Source organism: Podarcis melisellensis, assembly GCF_964234715.1.
Source record: "Podarcis melisellensis genome assembly, chromosome: 3".
In the NCBI taxonomy this organism is placed as follows: Eukaryota; Metazoa; Chordata; class Lepidosauria; order Squamata; family Lacertidae; genus Podarcis; species Podarcis melisellensis.
The window spans coordinates 20,572,448-20,594,373 of record NC_138530.1 but is presented as its reverse complement, the minus strand read 5'-3'; the positions used below and the strand labels follow the sequence as shown (position 1 = coordinate 20,594,373).

At 41.4% G+C, this 21,926-nt stretch overlaps 1 protein-coding gene across 1 annotated transcript in view; it reads right to left on the bottom strand.

Moving 5' to 3' along the window:
• Positions 1-21,926, bottom strand: part of SRBD1 (S1 RNA binding domain 1) — a 173,973-nt gene that overhangs the window by 95,955 nt on the left and 56,092 nt on the right. The window contains exon 15 of the mRNA XM_081903824.1: positions 10,092-10,183. Within this exon, the coding sequence (XP_081759950.1) occupies positions 10,092-10,183 (92 nt within the window). The remainder of the gene's footprint in view (positions 1-10,091; positions 10,184-21,926) is intronic.

Here is a 21,926-nt window from a genome sequence, read left to right as displayed (position 1 = left end):
CTACGGGGTAGTAGTTAGGGTGCAGGACTAGGATCAGGGAGACCCAGGGTCAAATCTTTACTTAGCAATGAAGCCCACTGGGTGAGCTGGGGGCATCAACATCTCTCAGCATAATCCACTGCATAAGGCTGTTGTGAGGATGAAATAAGGGGAAGGAGAACTATATGTGCTGCCTGGTGCTCCTTGAAGGAAAAGCAGCGTAAATTAACAAGCACCATCTACGTACAACTCTTTTAAATAAATTAAAACCAGGAGCCTCCTACTCAGCATTGATCAGGAATTCTAAGAAATCACCGCAGTTTTGAAATCAGTGCCATTTGAAACGGTCCAGTTCATTCAATTGTATCCACACATTGAGGAATACCTGCTCCTGCATCTCAGGCACCATTAAAAAATTGGTTACTATAGATTAAGAGGTGCCCAGATGCATAGCAAGCAAAGAAAATAGCAGTAGATACATGTTTTGCTTATGGAAATGCCGTTCTTTCAGGAAGGAATAGAAGACTTGCTTCCGAGATAATTGGAACTGGGTAATTCACGAGATCAGGACATGGGTTATGGGAGAGATTTTTACTGTGTCAGGCCATTGGTCCATCTACCTCAATATCATCTACACTGACTGGCAGTAGCTGCCCATGGTTTATGGCAGAAGTCTTTTCAGGCAACATTTTGCATTGAACCTGGGACGTTCCGCATGCAAAGCCGATAATCTAACACTGAACTACACTCCATCCCTCAATTTCACTATAAATCAGTCCAAGGGAAATTGGCTTGAAGAGACATTATGCCATGTACGGTACATTCTAACAACTAACTTCTGCCACATGGCAAGACAAGAGACAGCTCTGAAGCTGGACACAGGCTCCCAGGCTGCTCTGACTAGCTTTTGAGCAAAGCGAGTTCATCTTGAAGGCATCGCAGTGTAGGAACAAAACCAGAAAAAAGTGTGCAGCCTCTGCTTTAATAGGTGAAATGGAAATTAAAATGAAAGTGTCCCTCTGTGCTTCGTTGCACTAACTTACAAAAGTAATACAGACAAGCTATACTAAGGAGATCTCTTTTGACATAGGCTAGTATAAATGCGCTTGTCGGTTAAGAGGAAATGCCCTTTCCTATCTTATTCCATGTCAGAAGGAATCTTTGTACTGCGGCCTGTCTATATTTCTTTCTGTGAGTTGATGCAATGAAGCACACCGAGTGGCTAGGCTTGGTAAAAGAAGCATAAAAAGAAAAGTCAGGGGGAAAGGCGACATTTTGAAACTACGCTGGGTATCCCAAAACAGAACTGAATCAACGTAGCCGGTGCCAAGCAAACTGCATGGAGCCAATCTTCCCAATAACTGTATTTCATTGTAAGAGCTATCGCCAAGCTCAGTTTTAAGGAGGCTTATTCTTTCAAGACTTGGCACTTCCACGGTTGCTTCAGGTTAGAGAGAGAAAGAGACCCATTAATTTCAAAAAGGATTTATCTCCTGCAAATGCACCACTTGATCAGTGGTTGTCTGTATAACACAAACAGCCAAGTTAGTTCAGAATGCCTTTTGTTTCTGACAACATGTTTTCTCTCACGCCTATCATACAAATCAGCACTGCCCCTTGTTGTGAAAGGAATTTGAACAGTGTAATACAGTTTTTAAAGAACCCTAAGAATTGCCTGTGCAGGATCGGGTCTATCTCAGTCAACACGCTCTCTGTTAACAGTGGCAAGCAACCCAGATGATATATTGCATTTGCTATTTCTAAAAAATAGTTTTTATTTTATTTTTCGTATTAAGAAATGGAACTGGTGCGATGCTTCAAAGTACCACCAATGCACAATGGAGACAATCCAGGGAAAGTCAAGCGTGCTTAAATTACATTGAAATCAGCGAGATGAAATTGCACTATTAAGCACTTGAGTCCTATCAATTTCAATGGGACTTGAGCCTGCTAACTTTCTCTGGATTGCACCCAATGGCTGCTGTCCAGAGAAACACAGTGGCAAATCACAAATAGGGGAGAGTTAAAGACAAGAAGCTCCCTTACAAAACTCGATAGCGCCAAGGGATTTCTGAGGAACTTGGCAACTTGACCTGTCATAGGGAACCATAACACATATAACACTGAACAATGCTGCACAGAAAGTGTCTCTAGACCAGGGGCAGCCAACATGGTGCCCATCAGATGCCGTGGACCCCAGCTCTCATCAGCCCCAGACAGCATGGCAAATAGGGATGATGGGAGCTGTTGTCTGAGAACATCTGAAGGGGCCTGTGTTGGCTTCTCTTGTTTCGCAGGGACTCCTGCAGTTGCCTTAGGCACCATCTGTACTATGCATTTAAAGCAGTATCATACCATTTTTAAACAGCCATGGCTTCTCCCAGAGAATCCTGGGAAATGTCATTTGTTAAGGGTGCTGAGAGCTGTTAGAAGACCCCTATTCCCCTCACAGGGCTACAACTTAAAGAGTGACTTAACAATCAAGCCTTCTTTCCAGCTTTTGCTTGTGCACCTCATCAGCTGCCCCAGATTCTCGGCTTTCATGTTTCGGAAATGTAAGTTTCTAGCCCTCCTAGAAAGGAAGTTATGGGGCAAAATGGGCAGGTATCTTCTAAGCAATTTCTGTGAAAGGAGAGTTAGTGTGGTGTGATCTTCACAATCTGGACCAGCAAGATATTGCTGACTTCCCATGATAAGCAAATCTCTCTGATTTTGTGTTGTGCCATGCCCACCTCCATACCAGCTATTTTGCAACTGGTACCTCCATCTCTCTCTCTCAAAATGTGCCCACTGGTCCAGAAAGACTGGTTACTTCTGCCTTGCATCCCAACACCAAAAAGGATTGTCTGAGGAAGTATAGAATGTGCTGTGTTGGGTTGCAATGTGGTCAGTAAAAATTCCCCGAGGATTTCTTAGGCAATGATTTTGGCTCTCATTTCCACCAAGGGACCCTTAAAGGGACCAAAATGGACAACAACAACACCCCCATGAACCAAGCAATAATACCCTGGACTTTCTTACAATATGCAGTCTGGCTGATTGACTCTGAAGTTTGCTCAATAAGCCCTTGGTGTATGAATTGCAGAAGCATAGCTTTCACCCCTCTCCCGAATACTATGACTTTAATTCTGAGCTAAAATCCAGTTACCTGAAAAACAGTCAATTAAGTCTGTCTTGTCTCATTTCTATTCTTAAGGGTGGTTAAAACTACTTCCACGTAGGAATCAACTGATTTTGCTTCTAAGTAGTAGCCATTAAGAATCACCAGTGTTTCTCCAGCATCTGGAAGAAACGTGCTGGTCAAGGTTTTTTGTAAGGCAACACAGAAGCAAAAGAGGGGAGGGAATTCCTTTCCCTCCTTCTCTCAAACAGCTGCTCTGGATTATGACACACTCATCTGTGCGATTTCATATTAGTGGGAGATTTCATTCTTTTTCAGAAGTCTACAAATCTGTGAACAAAAACATTTGGGATACACACTGTACTAAAATAGTCATCCATCAAGCCGCAGTTGCCTACCATCGCTCACTGAACTCCTTGGCTCCCCCTTTCCTCCCTTCCCTTTCCCAGCTCTTCATCTATCAAAATGTAGACTGGAAGCTCCTCAGGGCAGAGGACTTGTCCTCTTTGCTTCCAGTACTCTACAAAATGCCAAATAAATAGAATTTGTGCTAAATAAAACATCTCTAAGGAATTTTATGTATGCTCAGTCTCGAGCAAAAGCGCTGGACAGAAAATCTTAGTGATTCAACTCTAAGGAGCCCGCTTCACACCTGCCTGCATACATATCACTTAATAGCTCATAATTTGACTACTCAATGTTTTTGATGAGTGTCACCTGCCCATTCTGCATTTGCAAGGACTCATTCCTTTAGTGCAGCAGCACCCATGTTTTGTAACTCCCTGTCTCTTGGCACTAGGCAGGTACACGCAATACTGAAAACTTTTTTTAGTTTTAGCAATCCTTCGCAGACACACAATTTAAGGGGTTTTTTTAATCTTTGTTTAATGCAGCCAATTTTATGAATATCTGTTTTTCTTCTGATTCTGCATTTTAGCTGCATTTTATCTATAATTTTATCTGTGCACCCATTTGGAGAAAACGTTGTTCAAGTGTTTTATAATATAGGTTTCTATATAGGTAAGGCACAGCAGAAACAGGCAAACACACATGCGCTGTAAGAATTATACACACATCATATTTTGAAGGTGGCCTAGAACACTAGTGGCCCCTTGAGACAGGGGGCCCTGGGTTGCAATCCACTCAGCCCATGATCTAATCTGGTCTTGCAGATAGATAAATATATTTAGCACTTTCTCATGCAGGACTAAGTATGTTTACACAAAAACATATCTCTAAAATTGATGGGACTTACTCCCTACTCAATGGACGCCAGGACTGCAGCCTTAACATCAGTTGTGCTGAGGGTCAAGGATTCTTGTGCCTATGCTAAAAGGAGAAATATATATTTGAATGGAATTGATATGCATAACCCAGCAGACTATACTTAACAGTGAAGCTATTGCAACATGTTGAAGAGGAGTCACACAATCCTTAGCCCATAAGAGCCAACTCCTAGGGGCGGAGGCCGCTTGCCAACCCCCCAATAAAAAATATTTGAGGCAGGGTGCCTCCCCCCCTCCCGGGGGCGGAAGGAATCCACCCATCTGAATAAATGTTGCCAATTGCTCCAGACCATTACATTGGGCTACGTGGACCAATGTAGGCCATCACCCGCTATCTGAATTGACCTGAGGCAATGCACTATCTCTCTGCATCAGCTCCCTACATTCAAAATAGCAATAAGAGCAGTCTTATTTGGCTGAAATATACAACAGCCAATGAACCAATCAACAAAGAACCCTTTCCCCTTTTGCTGAGACAATTGGATTTTGGTGGGTTTCATTAAAAAAATATATGATATGCTGAACAAAAGCAGAGGCGGCTTTTAACAGAGATTACAGATCATCGGAATCAGAATTATAGATCAGAAGCAGAATTATAGATCTAAAAAGGCTACCAAACAATGCACAACTTCATTTTACAAAAGCCTCCTCTGACTGAGTTTATGTAACTACTCTTTATTAGCAGATACAGGTCTCTTCACTTTATTTTGTCAGATTAATTCTCCCTTGCTCCTCACTATCTTATTTTGTACTGAGTGAAATGCTAAAGTGGCAAACCGGGTTAGGATCACAGCTATCTTCTGCAACGCCTGCAAAACCTTTTATTTTAATTCCAAATGTCACACTTCATCATGCAGCTGTCAGCTGCTGTTGTTGTCTCAATGTACTGAACTAAATCACGCCGGCACAGAACTTGACGTCGATTAACACAATTAAAACGAAAAGAGAAAAAGTCAGATTTCCTCGATTTAAGTGTGACCTCGTGGCCTACCAAACCAAAATGGAGATCCAGTAAACAAGAAAAAAACAAAAACAAAATCACCACAGAAACTAATCTCACCAGACTAGACATCTCGCTAAACCTACATGATGACCAGCCAAGTGCTGTCACTTCTCCTGAGAGGCAGGCATTTAATGCCCCCCTAACTATGTATGAACATTTTATTCATTATAAGCTTCCAAGCAACTTGAACAGATTCTATTATTATTTGCATATAGTATTAAGTTCAGGGCTTTTTCAAATCAACATTTGTCTGCAAACGTAATGATGAAATTTGTAACTGGAAATTGCATTCTTGCAGAGAGCAAGAAATTACAGGCCTCGTGTGTGTGTGTGTGTGTGTGTGTGTGTGTGTGTGTGTGAATGTTCAGCCCTTATAGAGCCCCCCAAGTGCTGCCACCAGTTCTACTTCTGCCACCTGAGGCTACAAGGGGCCGGATTGGCTGGTGCCATTTTTGAGATGCACGTTCAACTCTGTCCATCTACCTTTTGCCTTGAATATTTGCAGCCGCTGGGAGAAAGGGCAAAGTGTAATGTCTGACATGGTGAGAGCATGCAGCTTCAACCTGGAATCACGAGGCTGAATCCAACAAAGTCCTACTCAGAGTAGACCAACGGGCACGACTAACACGGGTCCATCAATTTCAGAGAGTCTGCTTTGAGTCTGACTGTGTAGGCATTGGACCGGGGAACGAAGTAGCAAAGCCAGTCCCAGAGGACTTGAATTGACCACCTATCATTGGATAGGTGCAGAGTCCAAGCTCCATTTTTTGAAGGTGTCAGTTGCCCTATGGGGTTCCCTGTAGAAACTCTGTAAGGCAGCTGATACCAGTGGGCTTGCTCTCACCGACAGCCAGCTGACCAGAGGCGAGAGCAAGACTCCTTTTTCAATGAGCAAATGAGAGTACACGTTAAGGCTCCCGACCGTGCACTGTAATTAGGCACATATAGCACCAGGTAGGTGTGCTTTGGGGAAATATCCTCGCAGGCCAAGCAGGACCTGTACGGGGTCTATCGTATTTTTCACTCTATAAGACACACTTTTTCCTCTCCAAAAATTAAGGGGAAACGTGTGTGCGTCTTATGGAGCAAGTGCAGGCTCCATGGCTTCAGCAAAAGCAACGCGAAGCCTCCGGAGCTCTCCTGGCTTCGCTTTGCTTTGCTGGAGAGGTGCTGCACAGCTTTCCCTCTCTGCGCAGCACCCCTTCAGCGAAGTGGGAGGAGAAATGGAAGTGGCTCTGCTTCTCCTGCCGCTTAGCTGAAGGGGTGCTGTGCAGAGAGGGAGAGAATTTTTTTTTCTTGTTCTCCCCTTCTAAAACTAGGTGCGTATTTAGGTCAACAAGCTGAAGGCTCCCCCATGCCCGGCTTAGCTGGTTGCAACCCATGGATCCTAGCAAAGTGAAGGAGGTAAGGAATAGCTCCTCCCCGAAAACTGGAGAAGGAAGCATAGAGAATGGTCTTTCCAAAGACTGCACCGTGCCCACAGGTCAGGAGAGCTGATGGCAGCAGTAGGAAGTAGAAACAAAACGGCCTTCTCAGTAGTGATGCCTTCCTTGTGGAACTCCCTCCCATCAGATGTCAAGGAAATAAACAACTATCTGACTTTTAGGAGAAATCTGAAGGCAATCCTGTTTAGGGACGTTTTTAATGTTCAATCTTTTATTGTGTTTTTAATGTTCTGATGGGAGCCGCCCAGAGTGGCTGGGAAAACCCAGCCACATGGGCAGGGTATAAATAATAACTTCTTATTACTTACTAACTTACTATTATTATTATTATAGGGATGCGGGTGGCACTGTGGTCTAAACTACTGAGCCTAGGGTTTGCCGATCAGAAGGTTTGCAGTTTGAATCCCCACGACGGGGTGAGCTTCTGTTGCTCAGTCCCTGCTCCTGCCAACCTAGCAGTTTGAAAGCATGAAGTGCAGGTAGATAAATAGGTACCGCTCCTGCGGGAAAGTAAACGGCATTTCCGTGTGCTGCTCTGGTTCACCAGAAGCGGCTTTGTCATGCTAGCCACATGACCCGGAAGCTGTATGCCGGCTCCGTCAGCCAGTAAAACGAGATGAGCGCCGCAACCCCAGATTCGCCCACGACTGGACCTAATGGTCAGGGGTCCCTTTACCTTTACCTTGCTACTACTACTACTACTACTACTACTACTATTGCTGCTACTACTTACTAAGGGAGGGGATGGATGAACGGCACTGGAGGATGTCAACCATCACCTCAGGAACTATCACAGCAAGAGCGATAGTCATTCCTTCTATCGATATGGCTGCAGGACCACATTTTACGTGGCTCTCCAAACCAGACTGTAGCTGGTCATGTGAACTCATCCTTGAATTGCAACCTGCCAAACTTTGCACACGTGCAGTTGCTATTTATTCATATTTTGCCCCCCACCCACTTGACAAAACACTCTGCACATCTCCATTTTTGAGGAAATACAGTATTGATTTTTGAAGATTCTGGGTGCTAAACAAACAGCAAAGGCCCTGCGTACTTCACATAAAGAGCAAGTTAGTCAAAATAACATGGAATTGAAACTCACAACTGGAGGATATGGAAGCAAAATCTTTCAATAAAATAAGTGGACATTGCAGTTCAATTAAAGGAGAGTTAAGGGTTAGGGTTTCTAAAAAAAAAGAGAAGAATTTAGTGAATAAATATTGGCTGGTAAATGGTTCTGTAGATAAGGAGAAATAAAAGGAAAAGCACAGAGATGTGAGACAGAGGAAGAAACATGATAGATTCTGGCAAGCGGTGAATAAGAAGCACAAAGTCTGATGAGGAGAGAAATCAGAAATAAAAGATAAGCAGGAACTACAGATGAACCTATTTGACGGTATTAACGTTAAAAATATATAGATTGACTTTTTGTGTTCTAAGTATTTGTTTGGTTTAGAAACAATCTAAAGGCATTATAAATTAAACATGTGAAAAGCTAAAAGTTCCCAAAATTATTATTACATTTTTCAGCTGTAGTACTCAAGAATGGACAGATCAGTTAATTTCTAGTCTGAATCAATTTTCCAAGTGTTCTTACCTAAGTCTACAAAGTTTAGCTTCTGCATTAACCTGTTTTTTTAATTATTATTATTATTATTATTATTTTAAGAAAACCACACAAAGAGGAAAGTTCATATTTAAATCTCATATTTAAATCATATTTAAATCTGAGATCTTTTGATGAAGGGTGGTATGTAAATCGAATAATCAATAATAATAATAATATGCATTTATCACAAATTCACGTTAAAGAACATATTATAGCTCAATGCTCACACTTCTAGATGTATTTTATTCTAAAATATGAATTTCAATGCATTTTGGTACTTTACTTTTTTAGCCCAAAAGTGTATCAAAAAAATTGGGAAAATGAAAAATTCAAAGGATAGCATTATCCTGTTCTGCACACTAATCTGGGAAGTGCAGATTTGGTCAAATTGCATCAATATTCATAGAAATTAAGTTCTTCAAACATCATTAGCAGTAAACATAGTTCGTGTTATGCAAGTACAGATATGTATCAGGTTGCTACTGGAAACCACCACTTTCCCTTTACAAAGACTGTTAAATTATTGTTAATGAGACATTCCCACATACAGCCAGTATAAAGCACTCAAGCTGAGATGGCTTGCAACTCCCACAGTCCATCTGTGTCTGGGCTTGTTTTATGCTGGCCACTGTTATGATGGAAGGGTAAAATGTCCCCTTTTTAGAAAAAGAATGTGTTTACCAATATCCAATAGCTTCTGGAAGTACCTTTGCAATTTTGATACCCCCTTCAATGAGAAACAGGTTTCTTTATCCAGGGAGAATGTGTTTGGACGTAACACTAAACCACGGTTTAGCACTACATGAATGAGCCCCTCCCACCTATTCACAAGAGAAAGCATTTGGAATATTTTGCTTTTAATGAACTCTGTTTGTCATTTAGTCCTATCTGGGCTTGTGGTTAAACACTAACTATAGTTAATTTCAACAAGCTGGCTTCATAACCCATGGTTTGAAGTTGGCTTCTTTTGAAATTAACCATAGTTAGCATTTAACCACAATCTCCAGTTCAGACGAAACAAGATACTGCGGTTATTTAAAGTTTCTAAATTCTTCCTCTTGGCCACGTAAGACAAGAAGATAGACACACAGGGTGAATAAGAGAGCATGAGGAAGATGAGTACATTTATGTAGTGTTAAACCAAGGTTTAATCTTATGCCCGAATACAGCCAGAGAGAGATAAATTATGTAAAAGCTATCACATTCAGTCATTCCTCGTTTAATTTCCCTATTGGAGCTATTTCTACCTAAGAAGCAGATACCAAATTATCAAGATACAGCCTTGTCAAGCATATTAGATATATTAGTCAATATGTCACATGCCCGTGGCAGTAAGTATACTACATATGGCATTATATAAATGAAAAAACCTGCTGGTTTCCTATCATGTAAATATGAGGGAGACATGAATCCCAATTATATGGCTCAATCCAGGCAACAAGTAGGTCATCACAGTATTTACATATTTACAGTAAGTAGAGTTCTCAATTTATAATTAGTTTCAAGGATGAGGAAAAGATATAATGAAAGGAAATTCAGAAAGAGTTATGGGTGACAAGAGTACTATTATCTTCTCTTATTTAAGTGGTTGTACATATATATACATTATGAGTGTCATGAAAATACTGAAGTGGCCAATAATTACCTGCACTTCGTAGGTTAGGATCTAAATCAGGCATCTCCTTGGTAGCTTCTGGACTAACACTGTATATTGAGGCTCCTGCTTCGTTGGTAATGCTGCAAAACAGAAAGCAAATCATTAAAACCTTGCAACACAAAAGACATTTTTAAAAAATCTTAATAATGGGTACACAAAATATAAAGATACAGGCTCAACGCTTGTAAAATCTGCATCATGCATTATATGAAAGTACAGTTTTGTGTGATCTTGGGCTGTGATCCTAAACATACGTTCTTGAACTGAAATATAAGATATTTATTTCAAAAATTTAGGAGCTGTAATATTCCACATCACCTCTCACCCATGCCACCTTTTCCTTTGATTTCAATATGTCACAGGTAAATGAAAAAGTGCTGTTGTTTTTGTTCCCCCTCCCATCTGAAAATTGTATCTCCCTTCTCCATCTTAGGCTGTTTACATATGAACAAGCTCCACTGTTTTCAACTGGGCTTGTGCAAGACTGCATCCTATCTTTTACACTGGGCTTTGTACTCCTCACAGCAATTCTTATTTCACATAAAGCATTCTGAACACATATAAAAATGTGTGTATCTGTCATAAAAGTATCTACATATGCAACTGAATGAGATATTGAGTTGTAAATAACTTTGAAAACTGGAAATCACTAAAACTATTTTTTCATTCTTTCCACTATAAACTTTATTTAGGGCACATTTTATAAAAAGCTAAGATAACACGAGTAACGAGACATAACATGGCCCACCCACCAGAACTAGAACCACTCAGTTCCTAATTGTAACATATTAATTCTAAAATTACAAATTGGAAATTACAGCCAACTGGAGTGTTGTCAGCAGTCTTTTTTTTTCCTTTCGAATCTCGAAAGCAACTTTACTGAATAAAGCAAAATATATAATGTCAGCTACTTCTCTTCAGAGTTTGGGTGCATTTGATGGGCACACTGATTTATTACACATTTCTGTGAAACAGCAGACACATAATTATCTCCTTTTTATTTTGCACTTAATTAATATTTGTACATGGTTCTGTGTATTATGAAAAGTGGCCCTGGGAATTTTATTCAAGTCAGTTGTCATTCAAATTCAAAAATAACACACACACCAGTTCAGTGTGGGGCTACTTACCCCTCCCTCTCTCACACACTCATATACATGCATTTTTCTGCGTTCCTAAATCACAAAACCAGCTTGCAACATTGGAATAAAACCTATCATTTTTGTTCCTATCCTGACTTAACAGAGAGCCCCCAATCCGCACCCACAACTGTCTTCTCTAAAAAGTACCAGCATCACAACATCACATACAAGGCCAGCTTTAAAACCTGAAGTTGCCAGTCCCCAAAAGGCAGAAGTATCACCTTTCCTTTGCTTAGGCACACTTCAAATGTCCCCAAAGTTTGAATCAGAATGAGATATGAAGGTGAACTGAAATAGCGATCAAGGCTGTATCGTATTTGAAACAGGCCAACGGAGAAATCTTGAGGGGAGGATCAGCTGGGGGGAAACGAACTCGTTCCCACCTACTACCGAAAACCTCCAACTGAATACATTGAGAGAGACAATGAGATTTCTGTTCGTAGCAAAGAACCAGTCCCTTTAAAGATCTACAGGTCAGAGGCAATTGGGCTCAATTTTATTCATATATTCAAAGTCCGCGTTCCATACAGCTGCGGAAGTTGCCAAGAAATCACTTATGGAGAAGGAAGCTTTGAGAAGTAAGTAAATAATGATCAAGAGCCCCACCCCAACATCAAATGTGTGGGTAACTCTACTAGCTTTAGGATGGACATATTACATGGGTGTACCTGGCCGGAAAGGAAGGCAGGCAGGAACCAGACCAATTAACACACTTTCAGAACGCTCTGAATTATAACACAGATCGCTAACAACGCAACTTGAGAATGCAAGCCTCCTCCTCTGATTCACAGGTTTGAAAAATGGAGAGGGAGGGAAGGGGAGAATTAACTTTAGTAGTAGGTGGATGGTTAGTTTTCTTAGAAGCGAATTTGCTTTTAAATCACCTCTCTAACATTTTCAAGACTCCAATACAAAAGAAAAGCCCAAATTGAAACATATTTATTCTGTTTCAAAAAGTCGTTTTTCAGCATTCCATTCATCATTAATGGCATTTACAAGCAACACTTTCCCAGACAAAAATGAGTTTTTGGAGTCTCATTTGAAAATGCTCCAGATTGCTAAAACTGCTGGTTACTTATTCTAGCTGAAATTCAGTGTGTGTATATATAGACATGACTGAGGTCAGGCAATAATGCCAAAAGTTTTGCAGAGAAAAGTTTTAAATCATATTCCTTAGGACGCACAAGAGGAATTGCCTCCCTAGTAATTTATCTCAACACTCTTGTCAATTATACTTGGACACGACTGCAAACATTTTCAAATGTGTATTTTGTCTCTTAAATAAACCACGTTAAAACACCATCCAAGTTAAACACATTTTACTTCACAGTAGCATAAGAATAGGATCAGAAATCTACACAATGACATGATGCCTGGATTTTCTCAAGACCGTCGTCTGGAAGTAATTTTTATTTATTCATTAATGACATAAAAAGCAACTTAACGGGTATCCAAGATAACCGGTATCTTATTGATTTTCAACCATGAATATTTTAAATCATTTATTAGATCAGTGAAGACTGATTATTTTGCTCCTGGTGCTAACCTTGCTGCACAGCACAAGGAAAACTACCAGCTTCTAAATAAAGGATATTGGAGAAATAAATTGCTTAAAAGTAAACAAAATAACAGAGTCAGAAAAGGGGAGAAGCACCTCTGTGGAAAAATGCATTTGCAAGATCTGCATGCCTTTTTTTACATATGCAAAAAATACTTAAATGATATCAGATACAAATGGAGTGTGCTCTCAAGCAAAGCGTACAATGTATTTAAAAATTTACAGATACAGTAAAGTGATTTCCCTGCCTGTATGTCAAGATCTCTTACAACCAGTAGAAACGGCACATATATATATTTATGTGCCGTTTCTACTGGTTGTAAGAGATCTTGACATACAGGCAGGGAAATCACTTTACTGTATCTGTAAATATGTATCTGTATATATGACACAAAATACTATCTTGAAAGTTTGTGCTTTCTTCTTTTTGTGGGGACAAAATATTGCATGCAACTGTCAGGAAAATTAAAGGCATTACTGAGGAGGTATTTTCCAGAGGAAAAATCTACTGTTATAATTTTTGCTGAGAATCAACCACACACACACACACACACACACACACACAAGCCCAGATGTAATTACACTTACTGCAACTCAAATTGGAAAACTCCCTCACGAAACAGGAGGCAGCATGAACAGAGGGGCACGTTTCACCCACTGTTAAATAATAAGTAAGGCTATAAAATCTTATCTGTTTCTGAACTGCATACGCATGGTTGCCTGTGCAGATTAGGTGAATCTTGTATATTTTATTCTTGGTCAGTTTTGCTATGCTTCATGCACCGTATGCTTTACAAGGAGCCGCAGATGGGGAACTTGTTGTTCTGGGCGGTGTCTGACACGAGGTGGAATAAGGCAAGACATCACCCTGTCTATGTCTGCTCAAAAGGACAACCTAAAAGTTTCCCACTTCTTTTCAAGGATGTAACAGAGTCTGGTCTAATTTGCAACAGAGCCTTATCTGTGGCAGCCCCCAAATTGTGGAATTCACTCCCCACAGAGACGCAACAGGCACCATCATTATACAGCTTTTGTAATATGCTGAAAACACACTTCTTTGCCACTTAAGAAATAAATATATTTAGGACCCAGCTCTAGTTGTGACTGTAATTTGTCTGAAACTGTTCTTAATGCTTCATTATACTTTATTGTGACTCGCCCTGGCATCTTGTGGTGAAGGGAGGATAAAAATAAATAAATGTCCCTTTCTTTTCTTTCTCCCACTTCCTGAGCCACATGAAGGATGAAGGAAAAGAACAGAAGCAAAAGGAAGAGGAATATTAAATGCTACAAAGAGCATGGAGATTTTGAGGTTTGATTCTTGGTGACAATCACACAAGAAATGTCTTTTTAAACATTTGTCTTTTAATTAAGCGTAAACAATATTTAAACGGCTTCTTTAAATGATAACAAAACAAACGTCGGCACCACACATCAAGTGTCGTGGAAGGCTGAAGTCACATATTCCCCCCGTCTATGAATAATAAGGTTATAATTGGTGAGCTGGACTGCCCAGAATGTTGGACTAGTTCCACAGCCGTTAAAACTCATGGGTGATCCTAGACCAGAGCTCCTTGGAAGGGAACCACAGGATAAATATGAACAAAAGTCAACCTCATAATGGCTGTCCCTGGCCTCAAAATAGTCTGTTCCTGGCGTCAAGATCCAAGCTCAGAGTCCTCTCACTGCAATGTGCATCATCCTGGCTCAATCGGTACAAACGTAAACAGTTCCAGCAGATGACTGGAATGAGATAAAGGTAAAGGCCTTCACACTTTTAACAGATCTGTACAAATGATAAATAAGCAGTACCAAATGGCTCGACATTTTAAGAGCGCTGTTAGAAACAAATTCAGGGGATAGCGTGAGCAGAGTTAAAGTCATCAGGTTTCTAGGATTAATTTGGTCCATACATTTTCTTCTTTGAAGTTCAATATATGGAAGGCAGTGATATTACATAAATTTAAGAAAAGAATAGGGGAAACAGCGTGTCTCATGTGGATTTTTAATCTATTTCATCCCCCCCCCTTTACTTAAAGTCGGGGGGGGGACTGAGCATGAATTTGGCACTCTCTGTACATCTTACTCATAGCTGGTTGCCCTCTCAAAATTAAAATATATAAAACAGGCGAAGCAGAAAGTCTTTTACTCCTATTTGTGAAGAATGCAAAATACTCTGCGGCACACAGAATTCACTCCAAAGTGATTAATTTGTCCTGCTTGATGAACAATTAGGTATGAAAAAAAGCTTACATATTCTTGCACAGCAATGGCCTATAGTCTAATACAAAGATCCTATGATGTCCACCATTCTCTTTTGGACATGCTGTTTTCAATCTCAGGTGCCATTCCATACAATGAAAATAATTGGGGGGGGGGGGGCTGAAGAGACTTTTCCCAGAAGAATGAAAGAAATGAGGATTGCAAAGTACTTTGTGCAATAAATATGTAAAACGTAAGGTTTAATTATAGGTGATTGAAGATCCTAATTGCATTATCCTGGGCTCCTTCCAAAGGAAGAGGGGTGTAAAGTGAAATAAACAGTAATAGTTTTATCCAGTGAAAAATGGCAGCATATGGTGTGCTGGAGAGTCACCCTCCCAACACTAGTCGTGGCAGTTTACCTGGACTGGACTGTGGTGGGGCGGGACAGCAGCAAGGCCGGAGCTGTGGAATAACTTCTTCATACAGTAGTATGAAGTTTGCTACCACCAAATGATGAAGATGATCTTAATTACCCACCCTCCACCTTAAGGCCCCAGGCTAGCTTACAACATTAAAACCAGGCTTCCTCAACCTCAGCCCTCCAGATGTTTTTGGCCTACAACTCCCATGATCCCTAGCTAGCAGGACCAGTGGCCAAGGATGATGGGAATTGTAGTCTCAAAACATCTGCAGCAACCTTTCTCAACCTGTGGGTCCCCAGGTGTTGTTGGACTACAACTCCCATGATCCCTAGCTAGCAGGACCAGTGGTCAGGGATGATGGGAATTGTAGTCTCAAAACATCTAGAGGGCCGAGGTTGAGGAAGCCTGCTTTAAATCAACTTTCAATTACAAAATATACAACTCAGGCGTCAAAGATCAGAGTAAAGGGGTGTCTTTGGGGTATTTGCCCAAAGCGGTACAGTGAAGTTACCAGAAGCATACTTGTCGGGAAGGAGATCCACGGTTTGGGATGCAGCACAGAGTCCTGCCATCCAATGTGGAAAATGTACAACCTTTTATTATTAATCATTAAATCCACTTGGAGACGCTACGCAGGAAGCAGCTGATAAATGGAACGAAACAAATACAGTGGTATCTCGGGTTCGTTCTGGAGGTCTGTTCTTAACCAGAAACTGTTCTTAACCTGAGGTACCACTTTAGCTAATGGGGCCTGCCACTGCCGGTGCGCCGCCGCCACACCATTTCTGTTCTCATCCTGAAGCAAAGTTCTTAACCCGAGGTACTATTTCTGGGTTAGCGGAGTCTGTAACCTGAAGCGTCTGTAACCCGAGGTACCACTGTACAATAAATCTATGCTAACTGGTGTGCACATTGGTCGACAGGCATGTAGGCCAAAGCTATAGATGCTGTTGAGAAATAAATGAAAGCAAAAGGGAAGGAGGCTATTTCTCTCCTTCCTCCCCTGCACCCCCCCCCGCACTAAAATGGAACTCAGAAAGTGGTCAGATAAAACTCACTTGAACACCAACCAACTATTATTCCTTTCTCGGTTATTCTCGGCAACTTGTTTGCTTTGCAAGTCAAATCAAGGAAACCCTCGCGAATAGTATAAATACCATCAGAACTTATCAGACAGTAGCAAACAGCATTATGTTCATCGCCAGTTCTCTAAATGTGTTGCTTTAGCACCATCTGGTGACCGCTGTGCTTACTGCTGGAAATTCTGCGGGGAAAATCTAAATGATAATTTATACTTCTTTTAGTATACTGCAGACACACATACAGGCAAAATTAAGCTAATAATGTTTTCTCTTTATTACATGTCAAGAACATTTGGAATTATTATTATTTTTGGAAGGGTTAGATTTATTAAGCTGAAACCACCCCCCAGGATGATTATCACATGGAACTATTCTGGAGGGCTGAGGGACCCTCATTGAAAAACGGCACCTCCCCTTCCCCCAGCAACAATCTCTACTGGATTCCAGTCCCTTCCACAAGCATTCAAGGCCTTTTCATTTGCAGAAGAGACACTGAATCCAGCCCAGGGAGCTTTGCAACATACAATACTCAAACCAGCTTTCTATTTTATTCCCACTCAAGAGATGCATTAACCTATCCACACTTTATAGCAAGAGATCACATTTTCCAGTACTTTGCATGAATCTCATTTTTACTAATTAGGATTTTAAAAAAATCCACGCTAAGGTGTGGATGCCAGGGCCAGCCCACACATACGGCAAGGTGAGGCGACAGCCTCAGGTGGCAGGATCCAGAGGGGTGGCAGATCCCAATGTCAAAGTTTATCCCCTCCCCCTTTCCCCCAATATAGATCTTCACTCCCCACTTCTTACCTGACAGTGGGGTGTGTGTTGTTTTGTAGTTCACCTCAGGCACCAAAATGTCTTAGTCTGGCTCTGGCGGATGCCCTACCTGAAACTGGGAGTGTCCCAACAACTGGTGACATCGCAACCTTCATAGTCTTCTGAATTACCGGACATTATTACACTGGCCCTTTCAAGTAGACCTGCTTGGGTAGCAGCTACCTCGCTGTGGCACAGTTCCAAGCCTCTAGGCAGTTTCATCTTAGTTTACCATGAAATGTTAGAGAAGGTAATTAATTACGTCTTACTTTTTAAACACAGCCAGCTTTGGAGAGGGGCATAGCTCAGTGGTAAACAGCTTTTGCTTCACATCCAGAAGGTACCTGGTTCCATCCTCACTACTTCTTATAGGTCTTTTCCACCTGGCCTGAGAGGCGGGGGCCCTGATTTCAGCTACAAAAGCTGAGGCTGCTGAAGACTCTTGGGCTGGGGTGTTGAGGGTGGCTGACTCTTGTTGAGCGTGGCTGCTGTTGCTATTAGGCTTTTGTATCTGTTTAAAGATTTTGTTGTTATTTATGTGGAAATAATTATCCAGTTTGGTTTTGTATTTTTTCAATGTTCTATTTATTGTTTATGACTACTTAGAATTATGTCGCAGCTATGCATTTTGTTCACGCTGTGAGTCGCCTTGAGCACTGTTTGAACTGTGGAAAGTTACAAAACTATGTATGTATGTAGAAGAGCTGCAGCTTTTGGAGTTCTCAGGGATCTTTTTGGAGCTCCTCGCAATTCTGCTTTTTGTTGTTTTCATCACCCTGGACAATTTGGTTTCGCCAACAAACTCAGCCAGCCCATTCCACTGCTCACCGCTAATTATGGAGCCTTTATGAACAAGTGAAAAAGGACCAGACTCAATACAGATCCTTGGAGGAACCCATGTATTATATGCCTCCTTTGAGAGAACTTCCCACTTCTTCCCACTCTCAGCTTCCTGCTGTGTAACCAGTTCCTGATCCACAAGAGGACCTCTCCACTTATCCTATGGCTGCTAAGCTTATTTAGGAGTCTTTAGTGAGGGACTTTATCAAAAGCTTTTTGAAACATCTGGAGAGCTATGGGTTCACTACTCAGGCCATACAACATTCATAATTTTACCATGTTCCTCGCTTTACTCCCATCATAGAATCATAGAATTGGAAGAGACCACAAGGGCCATCGAGTCCAACCCCCTGCCAAGCAGGAAACACCATCAGAGCACTCCTGACATATGGTTGTCAAGCCTCTGCTTAAAGACCTCCAAAGAAGGAGACTCCACCACACTCCTTGGCAGCAAATTCCACTGTCAAACAGCTCTTACTGTCAGGAAGTTCTTCCTAATGTTTAGGTGGAATCTTCTTTCTTGTAGTTTGGATCCATTGCTTCTCTGGAGCAGCAGAAAACAACCTTTCTCCCTCCTCTATGTGACATCATTTTATATATTTGAACATGGCTATCATATCACCCCTTATTCTCCTCTTCTCCAGGCTAAACATGCCCAGCTCCCTTAGCCGTTCCTCATAAGGCATCGTTTCCAGGCCTTTGACCATTTTGGTTGCCCTCCTCTGGACACGTTCCAGTTGGTCAGTGTCCTTCTTGAACTGTGGTGCCCAGAACTGGGCACAGTACTCCAGGTGAGGTCTGACCAGAGCAGAATACAGTGGCACTATTACTTCCCTTGATCTAGATGCTATACTCCTATTGATGCAGCCCTGAATTGCATTGGCTTTTTTAGCTGCCGCATCACACTGTTGCCCCCGTACAAACAAAACGTCACCATGATTAGGTGGACCGAGCAAAACCACATGCAGATACACAAATTCTGATACGTCCATGGTACCACCCCACCTTCCTCTGTTACCGTTCAACAAAGCAACACTTCACTTTTTCAAAACACTGCCGCCACCCCACTGCCAAATCACCAGATCAAGTACAATGTGCTTATCAAGTCTGCCCTTCTGTCTCTAGAGAATGCTGCCAGCATGACCTTCATCAAACAGACACAAGCTCCAACAATCAAGAGGTCAGGAGCTTAATTCTGCTCTTGAGAAGACTTACGCTTCCTAATTTATTCCTTGCGCTCTTGTAGGCTGTGGCACAATTCTAGAAGCATATTCCATGTGTTTGCCAATACAGATGGAATGTAACTCCACCTTGGTCATCTGTTTTCTTCAAGATAGATTCTCAATACATTAAAGTGTTGTTTTTTTAAAGGGGGGGGACCCTTTCCCTCTTGCGAAACAAATGCACTCCCATCTATCCTCTGCTGGATTTAAATCTTTACTTTAGCTTGCTCAACCCTGTTCATTATTCTCCCCATAAATGCAGTACAAACATTTTGTAAACAGATACTTTCAAGGTTATGTCAAAGGAAGGTCTTGTAATGTTTGGTGAGTGAAAAGGAGATGAATTTGCAACCGTATTTCTGCATGCATACAAGAGGAGGCCTAGTTTTTTTCCTCAAAAAAAATGTCAACACGAGCACTTATTTCAAACATTGTGGCCTGTCAATGTGAAGAATTCCCCAAAAATTCAAGATAAAGAAACCCATTCACTATAAACTGAAGCAACACAGTGTGCTTACAATAAAATGCACCAGGTACAATCAGGATTCAAAACACGCCAAGCAAAGCATCAATGCTAGGCCAACAAGTTGGGCAGAAAGAGAACACAATAAGAACACAGCCGGCACCTAATCATCATAGACTTAAGAACTGAGTAAGTTGAACTACTGTCAGCAGCCCATGGCAACAGCTGAATTGTGCATAATTCTAAACCACAAATGCTTCTCAAAGGCAATTTCTTGCCAATTTCTCCCTGACAAAGTCAAACGTGGTGGTTTTCTTTTCTTTTTTTTGTATGCGCCCACATGTGCGCTCAGATAAATAAATAAATTCAACTCCAATTAAGTCAGCGGAATGTTGGATTGACAGTTTGCAGTGCCAGAGCCAAACCCAGCCCTAGCGAGAAAGGACCCTAGAGGCAATGGGGCGGCATTCACTTACACCAGGTCCCCATTTGGCAGCTAAACCTGAGAATGCATTTGGAGGCCAGCTACGGGTCAAGAGAGGTGGCATATGTCTCAAAAATCATGCATCTCAGACGGGGATTGTCAGCCTTGCTGTGTGCCATCATCCTTGGTAAAGCCCTGCCATGGAAAAATACACGTATTTTCACTTGTGTGGGAGAAAAGCGTCGTGATTTGACAGCCGATTCGAGGAAGGTTGGATTTATGTCCAATTTTATTATTTTGTTAACCTTAGGATCTTTTGGAATAACTCATGTATCAAATACTGACATATTTAATCATTCTCTCACATTCTACAGAGCTTATTGAAACCCCTCTTCTCAATAAATTTAAAGGAGTCAGGGAAAGTTCATGAAAAACAATGTTTATAAGTGGGGGGGGAGAGAGAGAGAGAAATCACAGTACCCTGAAACATGAGAAATTGAGAATATATCGACATAATACAGTATTTCCCCTTCCCCCATCAGACAAACACTTTTGATATTCTCTAAGCTACAACTTTATTTGGTGAAAATCATATCGGTTATTCATCTATGCTTAGACATGGTTCAGCAAAACAGCGCTAAAAAGAAAGGGCACAAACAATAGTTAGAAAGCTGAAAACTAGCATATAGGTAGAATAAAATACCAATACTATTATGCTAAAGCTCCTACTACATCCCAGTGGAGTTTAAAGTACCGTGGCCGCCACTTCCCCTTGATGGCATGCGTCTTCTACAGTATTATTCCTGCAATAATATGTCTTTCACCACTTACAATAATATTTATTTGACCTAAATCCAACACAGAATTAGGCGTGCTTGAGACCATTTATTTCAATGGGCTTAAGCAAGCTTAATTGTGCAATGGATTTAGGCCTTTATGTCCCGGGCACATGAATTGAGCCATGACAATGGAAATCCACATTCAACAGCCCACTCCATCAGATTCATCTACTGTTGACCACTACGCATGTTGTTTAATAAAGCTCTAAGCAATGACTAGCCTGCAAACTTGACCAAAAATGGGGGAGGGAGGGTCTTTGAAACACTCTGTTGGCTCACAATGCAGGGATAGGCCATCAGCTGAAAAGCATTGGCAGGTTCCCTTTGCGTGCCGACCACAAAAAGTGATGCAAACTTGAGAGTGTACAACAGTGCCTTGGCAGCATCAATATCCGCAGATGGAATTAGAAGCGCAGATTTCTGAGTCATATTTAAGGGCTTCAGATAAGCTATTCATTCATCCTGCCCCGCCCCCATGCTTGGTCCAGAAACTGAAGTTAGTACAGAATTACTGCTGACAAGACAAGAGACTCTGCCGGCATGTTAACACCTCTGCTCAGTGATCTTGAACTGGCTGCCAAATTTCACATGGTCAAATTCAATGTGTTTCTATTAGTACATAAACTCCTTAACAGCTTGGGACCTTAAGGACCACCTGATCTGTGATACTGGCACTTTTTAAAATGCCACATAATGCTCATGCCACACTTTCAAGGAATTATATTTTAATGCGGCAACACCTATTCACTGAACCGCCCTGCCTTTCAATATTAGGCATTGTTTTTGACAAGCCCACCCAGCTA